This window comes from Pinus tabuliformis, chromosome 2_2, assembly GCF_031772625.1.
Source record: "Pinus tabuliformis cultivar Carrire ecotype Pingquan chromosome 2_2, CPIR1, whole genome shotgun sequence".
In the NCBI taxonomy this organism is placed as follows: Eukaryota; Viridiplantae; Streptophyta; class Pinopsida; order Pinales; family Pinaceae; genus Pinus; species Pinus tabuliformis.
Window position 1 is genome coordinate 284,611,881 of NC_142300.1, and position 11,267 is coordinate 284,623,147.

General features: G+C 38.3%; 1 protein-coding gene across 1 annotated transcript; it reads left to right on the top strand.

The window, feature by feature from the left end:
• The first annotated feature begins 564 nt into the window (after positions 1-564).
• LOC149192437 (uncharacterized) lies at positions 565-3,112 on the top strand. Its single transcript, XM_089406384.1, has 2 exons — positions 565-698; positions 2,335-3,112. Exon 2 carries the CDS (start codon positions 2,419-2,421, stop codon positions 2,980-2,982), a length of 564 nt encoding a protein of 187 aa, XP_089262510.1. The 5' UTR covers positions 565-698; positions 2,335-2,418; the 3' UTR covers positions 2,983-3,112.
• Positions 3,113-11,267: the final 8,155 nt, after the last annotated feature.

Consider the following 11,267-nt stretch of genomic DNA (forward strand, 5'->3'; position numbering starts at 1 on the left):
AAAATAAATGTCAATGTAGCGGAAAATGAGGTGTCCAAGCTATCCTTATATCTTGGAGCAAAATATTCAAGTCAAACGACTCTTAGTCTCGTTGCTCCCCAGCGTCCGCAAAGTGCATTTAACTGGCAACTCGCAACTCAACTGAGCGCGTCGTCATTGGTAGCGAAGAATATCAGCGGTGGTGATTTCAAGATGTCAAGCAGCAGGTCGATGCTGGGGATGAGTGTGGAGGTGCGGAGTAACGAGTCCAGGTATCGTGGTGCTTGGCTGCAGGGAGTGATGGTGGCCATCTATGTGCCACCTGGGCGAGCGCGTCGTTGCAAAATACGCTACCAACAAGAATTTCAATTCCTCATGGACAACGGGCAACCCTTGACAGAAGATGATGTGTCATATACCCAAGTCAGACCCATTCCTCCCCTCTTGTCAGAAACACGCTCTTACTCCGTTGGGGATATTGTTGAAGTTTACGACGATCATTGCTGGTGGTGGGGCTCCGTCATTAAAGTGTTTCATGCTGCCGAGTCTTTCTTAATCCATAATCCTGGTGGTGGGGCTCCGTCATTAAAGTGTTTCATGCTGCCGAGTCTTTCTTAATCCATAATCCTCAGACCGGCTGCTACAACAAATTTCCTCTCTCCAAACTACGCCATCCTCTAAAATGGTCCAAAGGAAGTTGGTCGCTGTTGTACTCGAAGGTGACACCTTTATTGCGATTATAGTTTCATATCATTTTTTCTTCTTTTCTATTATCATTTCTTCGGTGATGAACTTCATATGATATAGAATTCCCATTAGAATCAATAATTTGTTTCTGCGGTTAATTAATGGATTTTTATAGTCACGTTCTCTTTTACTTGTTATCATTTCTTCGGTGATGAACTTCATATGATATAGAATTCCCATTAGAATCAATAATTTGTTTCTGCGGTTAATTAATGGATTTTTATAGTCCCGTTCTCTTTTACTTGTTTCCAATAGAAAGAGGATGATTTGAAGTGTTCGAGTAATCCAGGATTATCAGAATTCTTCGCTTTTAAGTAGTTTTGTAAACCTAGGGTTCAAATTATAGCTTCATGATTATTATGTACCTTTGAGGTTAATGTTTTGTAAACCTAGGGTTCAAACTATGACTTCATGATTATTACGTACCTTTAAGGTTCAATGCATTAACGTCCACCTGGATTTCAAGAGAACTTTGAAATATTATTGTTTCAAGTTGAACTAGGGCTTTAAAAAATGATGAGCATATTGTGCGTTTATGCAGACTTGGCATTCGTTTATCCATTAATGAACTTTTGTTTTCAAGAATTAATGAGCTTTTGTTTTCAAGATTTTTTTAAAGAGGTGTGTTTTCACCTCGGTTGCAAGAATGAACTTTTGTTTTCAAGAATTAATGAGCTTTTGTTTTCAAGATTTTTTTAAAGAGGTGTGTTTTCACCTCGGTTGCAAGAGAACTTTGAAATATTCTGGTTTCAAATTGAATTTTAGGGCTTTAAAAATGATGGGGATATTGTGCATTTATGCGGACGTGACACTGGTTTATCCATGACATTAATCAGATTTTGTTTTCAAGAATCTTTGTAAAGAGACAGGGTTTAGAAGACTTTAAATATCTGTTTTTAAATTAATTTATTGAATTTCAGATCCAAATCATGACCTTCCACTTATTATGCAATTGGGAGGATCCAATATATCCTCCATTGTATGAATGAATTGCTGTAAGCTTCTTTAAGTGCCTAATAATTATAAAGTCTGAAGTTGCATTTGAGCCCTAAATTTTACAAAGTCAAAATCAAAGTCGATGCCAATTTACTTTTTCACCTTAGTTTCAAACTTTCTGGAGAGCTTTGAAATATGTAATACATTTTCTTTCGAGTTGAATTCTGTAGAATATAACAATGATATTGTCCATTCCCACAAATTTGAAACTCAGTTGCATCTGTGTACACAATGGGCATCAAACATACAAGTATGGTTGATTATGCTTACTACGTTGTAGATGGGTTCGTATTTCATATCCCTGCCTTGTGTATAAACATTAATCCTTTGATTATGCTTACTACGTTGTAGATGGGTTCATATTTCATATCCCTGCCTTGTGTATAAACATTAATCCTTGCCTTCTAAGGTGAATGTAATTCTCTTCAACTAGTTGTGCAGTGAAGGAGAGATGGATGATTTAATTCCAAAATTATAACGCACTAAAAAAAATTTCCTACTTTTACTAATTCTCTCTCAGAACTTGTATTATTATGTTTCCTAGTGAACTTAGGAGGACCTTGAGTCCCTCCATAATACAATGGCTAATGTATTATTTCTTGTGTCTTGTAGCATTCAAGGGATGTCATCTATGATGGAAACTGTCCCGTGGCTGAAAATAGTGAGCAATCTTCTGTTGCATCATGTCCTGGGGATATGCAATCCCAAGAGCAACCATGTAGCTTGGTAGGAACGAGGGTACCACAGAAAACTCAAGAATGCTCAAATTTCCTTAATGCTAAGCGAGTTGTCAAAGATTCAAGACAGTCCAAGTCTTTTGGAAATGGATTAAAGAATGTTGGAGCCCGTCCTTTGAAAGGAGTCAAAAGACCGTATGTCCCTGATGACAGAAGAGATAGAACATTCAATGGATTAAAGAATGTTGAAGCGAATTCTCCTGCCCGTCCTTCTAAACGAATCAAAAGACCGTGTGTCCATGATGACAGAAGAGCTGGAACATTCAGTGGCATTCAAAATGGAAAATGCGATAATGTCAAAAGGTTTACGCGTGGAGATTCGGCAGAAGCCATGGAGCAAAGGATAAAAACACATGAGATGCAGTTACTGGCATATCGTTCTGTGTTAAAGGCCTTTCACGCTCAGAATCCAAGTTCCTTAAGCTTGGAACAGCATTGTTTGCTGACCAACCTCCGTATTCAATTCCACATTACTAGCGATGAAAATACACGCGAGTTGAAAAGAGTCACTTCTCAGTCCTAATATCTGATGTTGGCATCTTGTGAAAATGCATTTTATGAGTATGTCAACATCAGGGAGCCAAAACATTCTAACGGCTCCAGTCAAAGCAGTTGACCTTTCAAACTATTGATTAACAATAAAGCTGAGTACATTCAGGAAATTGGACTCTGAATCTAAAGCGCCTTTGTTTGGTCTTTTATTTGACATGATTTCAAGGTGTCCACAATTCAGTCGAATTTCTTCTTATGAGCACATTTTCGTGACAATTGAGTTTAAATATACCAAGAAAATTAATTTGGAAGTCAGAATTAAGCAAGAGTTCAAAGTATAAAGGATGTTAACTCGCTCAATAGTCTATGAAAAGCTCTTTATGTCATAATATATCATTCAGAAGAGAATTCAAATTTATAAATTTTATTAAAACTTTTATATTGAAAATATAATTAATGCAGGAAGCATCTGACTTCATTTACATTGATACTGAACCCTATCAAACAAAGCTCGGTTTCTTTGGTCCACAAACCTAATTACCTTTAAATTTATTATCCTTCCCATGAAGTATTCAGTTATTGGATGCCTGATTTGAATCCTTGGGCAGGCTCCTTTCTTGACTCTGCAATAACTACTTATGTTTTCTACTTCTTGTTCTGTGTAATGGGAAGGACGAGCCACAAACAGTCAAATTTTTTTCTTACATAATATCTTAAATAACTTTGAATATCCCAATACAAAACAGTACATACTTTAGGCAAACTAAATGCAGGTGGAGCCCAATCTGTCTGCAGCAAGTTTAATGGGAGAATTAAGAGCAGTTGGTTTGTAAGACTTTTGATGCTCTAACAACCAATCTGATTCTCTCTATCCACCACTAGCTTTGTTGTCGCAGCTGACAGCATCCAAAATTATTTTCTGGGTTCTTAAGTGTAATCTACATTTAAGTTATTTCGCTTGAGATTCCTATATCAATTTATTCACCCAGTTTCAAACTATATCGTATTAATTTCTCATGCAGTTAAAATATTGTTACTTGATAGTCTATACACAGCTGCTGGTGCAGTTAAATCTTGACGCTTCTTCCTTTAAGAAGAATTTGTATATGAACATTTGATACGGAGGGGGAGAGCGATGGCTGGTGTATGCGAGCGTAGGGTTTCAGCAGGATTGTTTGTTGCCGCCACTGCCTCCACGGATTTGCTTGATGCTGGAACGGCTTGGAGCCGGGACGCAGGATCCACAGTGCCCAAGGATGCCCACAGGACTTGGCCCGGGTCTTATGACGGAAAGGAGAACCAGGAAGCGAAACAAAACAAACAGGTATTGGAGTTTTTAACCCCTTTCTTGGCACGGGTTGTTTTCATGAGGGCGACGCTGGGCACCCCTCCTTTTTGTTCGGGGTATTATGTTACAAATCTTTCGACCCTCACTCCGTCTGAGGTTGAAAGGCTCTCCCACACGGGCGATTTACCCTGGACAGATCGCCTTGTCTGCGTCAATGGGAAACAGGGCCGGTTACGCATCCATATGTCCCTTCTTGGTATATTGCGGAGCCGATCTGCCACACTGTTGATGTCTTTAACATGGATCCGATCTGCCGATCTAGGGCCGAGCTTAAAAGGCATGGTCGAAGATCAAGTATGGGCAGGGAATATGGACCTGGCCCTCCAGAGTTTTGAGATATATCCGCCCTCTGTAGAGCAGATCAGGACCCAGCATTGTAGGCTCGGGGTGGATCTACCAGATCTGGACAGATCTAGGCAGAAGCAAAATGATATTTCGTCAGATCCAGAATACAAATCCGAAAAACGGGATTTGATCAAGGCAGCAGCAGATTTGAAACAAATCTTCATCAGATCAACAGACGGCAGACACGTTTGTGTGCAGATTTGGGAACGGATGAGTATTTTGGAGCTAAAAAAAGAGATCCAGGACAGACTGGGAATTCCAGTGGCATTCCAAGTCCTAATATTTTCTGGGGTATGCTTGCAGGAGCAACACACACTCCAGCATTACAAGGTTGCAAAGGATTCAACAATCATCCTCAATCACCGATTGCGAGGTGGATCTAAGGGATCTACCTCAAAACCTACAGGAACCTATCGCGATGCAGCAAAAGGGAAAGAATCTCCAAAGGGGAAAGAACATGCAGCTGTTAATATACCTCCAGGGCAGTATATCGTGGATGAAGTGCCAGAGAGCCCCTCCATTCCGCTGGATATCCCAGAGGTAAAGTGCATATTCTCAGATCTACAGAAAAAAGCTGTTATTTGTAGATTTAACGGTTTCTAGCCTAGAACGGATGCTTTGTATCAATGGATTCACACGGTATGGACAACAAACTGCCAGATCCACCTATGCTCGAAGGGTTTCTTCATAGTAATCTTCCTCGTTGAAGAAGAAAAGGAAAAAGTGCTCAATGAAGGACCATGGTTCTGGGGCAGTGCGGGATTATTTGTTACCCCTTGGTTCCCGGAGTTTGATCCCAATACTATGGTGGTATCAAGGATGCCAGTATGGGTAAGGTTGCATAACCTTCCGATACATTTTTGGCACTTCAAGACCTTATCAGTTATAGGGAATACGCTTGGAAGAATGTTAAAGATTGATACAGAGAGACACTTAAAAGGAATCTTTACCTTTGCTAGAATATGTGTCGAGGTAGATCTCAGCCAAGGGTTACCTGAAAGCATCATTCTGAACTTCAACAATACTCAGTGGAAACAACCTTTGGACTATGAGAATACAGCATTCAGATGCAGGGGATGTCAACAAACAGGTCATCTGTTCAATGCATGCAAAAGCCTTAACAAGAGCAAGCCACAACAAAGGAAGCACAAAGGATGGCAGAACATAGATGATGTCATAAAGAAGAGAACCGCGGAAAAGAAAGCCCCCTCAGTATCAGAAGACGAAGAAACAGAAGCAGAGGAGGATGATACCACCATAGAGGAGGTTGAAATAGAGAACCAGAAGGAAAATATAGCAGCCAACAAGGATTCACAGCCCCACTCAAATCAGGCAGAGACCCAGCAAAATCAGGCAGAGATGACAAGCGTGGATCAAAGCATGGGAGGCATCAAACGGCAGCATCACTCAGATACTTCAGACTCAGACAAAGAAACAGGGCATCCGAATGCAACAACACAGTTAGTCATTGCTTCGATCGAGCCCACTGTGGGAGAGTGGCGCAAGGTTGAAAAGAAAAAGGGGAGAAAAACCTGAAGCGTGAGTTTTACTCACTGCCGGAATTCAGGCTTTTACCCTTTTTTCTTTCTCTTTTCTCTTCTCTTTCTTATTCTTTGTGCACGTTAGTTTCCTAACGTTGCGTGGGGTGCGAAAGCACTCGAGCCCATGTGGCAACTTACTGAATGCTTCATTGCATCTGCTAGTGTAACTTTTCATTAATTCTTTAATAAAAGGTTACCGTTTTTTTCCTTGGAAAAAAGAAGAATTTGTATATTTTGGATTGAAAATTGAGTTCAATATTGATGTTTGTGCTCTAAGGTATGCTCAATGACACCAGGTTGTGTAAGGAACACAAGAAAATAACCTATAATACTACTCCCATAGAAGATCACGTTAGTCTCGACAAGTTGGTTAGAAGGTCACATTAGTCTCGACAAGTTAGTTAAGTAATGTGGAGTTGTGACACTGTAGATTGGGCCATCTATGTAGAACTAGTTGGTCAAGTAATGTGGAGTTGTGACACTGTAGATTGGGCCATCTATGTAGAACTAGTTGGTCAAGTAATGTGGAGTTGTGACACTGTAGATTGGGCCATCTATGTAGAAACCAGTAGAGATGAGGCGGAAAACTTGGTTATGGGTGGGATGTGGATTCATCGTAAATTTTGTAGTTGTCTATAAATTACTTTTATGGTAAGCATCATTAGGACAATTCCTAAAAGATACTACAATCCCTTTCAAAGGTAAGCATCATTAGGACAGTTCCTTAAAGATACCACAATCCCTTTTAAAGGACTTCTTGAATTGATTCATATAGACAGCAACATATGTGAGTCACTGCAAACTATATGGCATGCTGGTGCAAGGTACTTTGTTACATCCATTGATGATTCATCTAGTAGAATGCCAATTGCTTTTCTTAACAATAAATGAAAAGTTTAGATACTTTAACAGTATTTCCAGCTTTGGCCGAAAATTAGACAGCAAAATCTCCCAGGAAAATTAATGTGACAATTACAACAAATACTTTTCTACAATGTTTACTATGTGTTAAAGGAAAAGATGAAGCAAGATGAGCAAACCGAAAATATATATTGTAAAATGTAAAGGTGAAAAACTTGCTCAAAAAAGACAAGATGATATTTTCATTAACTTTAGGTTTGTTTTTATGCATACTCGATACAGAAATTTGCACTTGATGGAAAGAACAGAAATACTTTAAAGGTGAAGGCCTCTCTTAGAAGAATGACACTAAAATATGCTGTCAAGTATCTCTAAGCAAGTTACAAATCTAAGGTGCCATATAGATGTAGGAATTACAAAAACGCTAGATGTCAATTGCAACGTCTACCAGAGCATCTCACTAGGGACAAACCACTGCAAGAGAAACTGCTAAATTATACACTTGCGATATACAATAAAATTCATGAAGGAAATTTAAGGTCCTTACCATATAATCCTTGCTTAACAAGAATTTTTTCTTGATTTCTATAATAAATAGGGAAGCCTATGCTTAAATGTGTATTGTAATATCCACTCAACCTGGAAAGACACGCTCGCTTTAATACAAAGTAGATGTATTGAAGTCTACTTATTTTTGGTGGTCCTTGTTTTGATTTTAGCAATATATCTTTTGGAAGAGGAGGTTGGAACTTGGAAATATGGAATTCTACTCTGTCCCAAGATGGCCATTGCTGGCTCCAAATAAGACCCCCGGTTGATCAACCAATCGCATGAGATATAAATGCATTTAAATATTGGGAAAAAAATTAAATAAACAACTGATGCCTAATGTAACCCTTAGGGGAATTGGCCAAAAATTTTGGTCAATGCCGAAACTAATAGCAGTCAATGTAAATGAAATGCAATATAGCATACCTTGTAGTAGGTGTAATAAGTGCACGAGTGGTGAAGTCAACTTGAAATAACACAAATGTGCCATGTACTAAATGCTTAGAAGGCTCGATACCAAAAAACGCTCACAAAAAATCTTGGCTAAACCTTGCAACAAGAGCTCTATGAAGGCAGTGTCTTTGTCCTACTCTATCTGCTCATGTGATGTGCAAGAGGCAAAGAGGGACACCGAAAGCTCATGTGACACAAGGGGTTGAAACTTCTAAAACAACTTAGTATTTGAATGATCAATGCAAACATGTGGTGTTCTAACATAACTTTGTTGAATGACATGGAGGTATTTGTCCCAATGTTTGTTGGATTGATGATTTAAGCATAAGTTGTGCACAATTGTCTTATTAATGATCTCAATATGTTCGTCAGTCTAAGATAAAAAACATATGGAGAGAAGAAACCTGAAGTGTATCCAAATTTGTTGGAAGATTAGAATTGCAGCTTTTGGTGCATCATTGTTATTGTTGTAGGGATTCGAGACAACCATGTTGGAAAAAACAACACACTATTATGAAGATGTAATCATGTTTATGTTCGTAGACTTTCCAGAAATGAAATTCATTGAACTAGATTCCGATGGTTAAGAAGGCACTGGTAGATGCTAACACATGCCAAGCTTTTGATTGGAAGGCACAGACAAGCTACAATGAGAGCACTGACATATATAATCATTAATATTCTTTAGCATGATTGGGAAATATGTTGCAGAAGGAATTGAAGAGTCTCATCGATTGAAAGGTGTCTTCCAAGGAGAAGAAATGAGATTCTTTGAATAGTTTATTTAGCACCAACTAGCACACATGACTAATTACAATTGTACAATAACTTATTGAAGAGTATAATTCAGGAAAGGTAAATTCTGCATAATGAGTACAAAATATGGATAAGTAGGATAAACCAATTTTTAGTCATCATAATTACTGCATATGATGTCTAATCTGCGAACAAGTATCCATACGGGGATGGCTGAGAAGGAATAGACTTTATTATCTCGTCTTTGGATCCATTCTGTTATTAGATAATGATGTAATTATTGTAGACATTATGCCTGTTCTGTATGGCTATGTTTTTGAATTGACGAACTGCAGAATTTCAATGGCTGATGGTTTGTATGTAGAATATTTTCCTTTTCTGAGGAAGAAGTGCCACCAATGTTTAATTGTTTAAACTATGACAAAAAATTCCTTATCATTGGAAGCATAACCTAGCTTGGCATGGAACAGAGCTTCAAAGTGATAAACCATAGGAATCAGGATGTTCTCCCTACTTAAGAACAATACCTATGGAAAACTATGACGAATTTGTCTCTTAATTCAAATGGTTTTTGAACGTCAGAGTGCAAGTGCCTCTGAGTATTGGATGTCTTTGAGATACTAAAAATATTTTTCAGTTCAACCACTATTGGAATAATTTGCTTAAGAGGATGAAAAGTAGAAGACTAGTGGTTATTGAATATCACATAGAAGTTGATGTGTCCTAAGAAATGCTTTACCACATTTCTATTAGTCGACGTAGGCTGCTGTTTGAGCAATTGATTTTCTCAGGATCTACATGTATGCCCTTAGAGCCAATTAGCAATCCAAGGTATGAGATGGAATCTTGTTGAAAGAAACACTTTTTAAATTTGTTTTTTGAGTAGGTGTTGTGATAGATGAGACTGATTCAACAGAGTCTTAGTTCTGCAAATGACCCTTCCATGTTGGTTTGTAAACCAAGATGTCATCAAAGTGTGCTGACAAAGTTCTCAAGAGTGTGCTGACAAAGTTCTCAAGGTAAGGTCTGAAGATGAAGATGGTTATATATATAAAGGTGTAAGAAGCATTAGTGGCAATGAAGGGCATGACTAGCCACTTGAAGAGCTCAAACATAATTTTGAAGGTTGTTTTCCAACTGCCACTAGTTTCCATGGAAACTTGATGGTTGCTTATGGCCTAGTCAGTTATATTAAGTGGTTGACCTCTTGTAGCTAATCAATAAGCTTATCAATCCAGGGAAAAGGTCAACTATTTTTAACTCTGATTATTTTGAGTGCATCCTTGTTTTTACATAACCACCACTCATCCCCATCTTTTGTAACTAGTGAATTTGGGGATGCCTAAGGAGAAGTGTTGCATTGAATCTTACCCAAATTGATTAGTTGTGTTAGTTGTTTCTCTAAACCAATGCTCTCCATGAAGTCAGTTTAATAGAGAGATTGATTAGGTAGTGAAGAGTCAAAAATGGGTTCAATAGAATGTTGAATGGCCTACATGCGAGAAGGCCCCTAAGGTTTCTCAAAGACATTAGAGTAAGTATATACTTTTTATTTCATTGCCTTTGATGGAAGGTGTTAGGTAAAATTAATAGTGATTAAGATACTATAATTATCAATCCGGGACGTAAACTTGTGAACTGTGAACAGTTTGTGCAGGAAACGGAAGCAGATCTAAAAACCTAAACAGAACTTTACAAATCAACTAGCAATTAAAATTAAATAACAATCTGGCAAACAAACTGGCTTAAAATGCAATAAGAAGTGAAACCTGACAAGGGGCAATCACCAAGTCACTTCAACCTAACCTGACTGCTATATCAGACCTGAAAAGGATCAAAGCGACATAAGTGATTCAGAAATGAATGTAAGCAGAGAACTCTACCTAGGAAGCTTGTTACTAGTTGCATTTAGAGACTCTAGCCCCTGTGCAGCAGTATCACTTGCTGGAGTTCTTGACTACTTCACTATTCCCTTGTACAAGGTAGATTTTTTCTCTAGTCAACCCCACTATAAGCCTTCCAACACCATTCAAGTGTGGTTGTATGGGGGATAGCCAATTCCTTTGAGAGAACAACAGTTCTTGGCTTCACTTGTCAAGTTGCTCCCAAGTAATCTAAAACACACAAGCTTTCAAAAAGAAGGAATAATTTCGACACACTGCGCAAAGAACACTTACAAACAACAAAAACCCTAATCTATGCTTGAACTGTCCTAATTTATGCAAACCCTAATTCATGCACTAACCACAAAACCCTAATTTTATCTCTACAACCTTAATTCACATAAAAACAATGCAATCCTAGTTCGTGTATTAGTGTTGCAAGCCTAATTGCAGTTGTGATGACTTTAGCCCTAAACTACAAGGTAAACCCTAATGCTCATGGATAAAGGCAATTACTTTGAGTTTGCACTACAGCACTGGTATAACAATAAATGGAACAAATTCTACTGCAGGTTTTAAG

Bases quoted from the DNA above. Each gene is read 5' to 3' on its own strand.
- LOC149192437 (XM_089406384.1), top strand. From the start codon at position 2,419: ATGCAATCCCAAGAGCAACCATGTAGCTTGGTAGGAACGAGGGTACCA.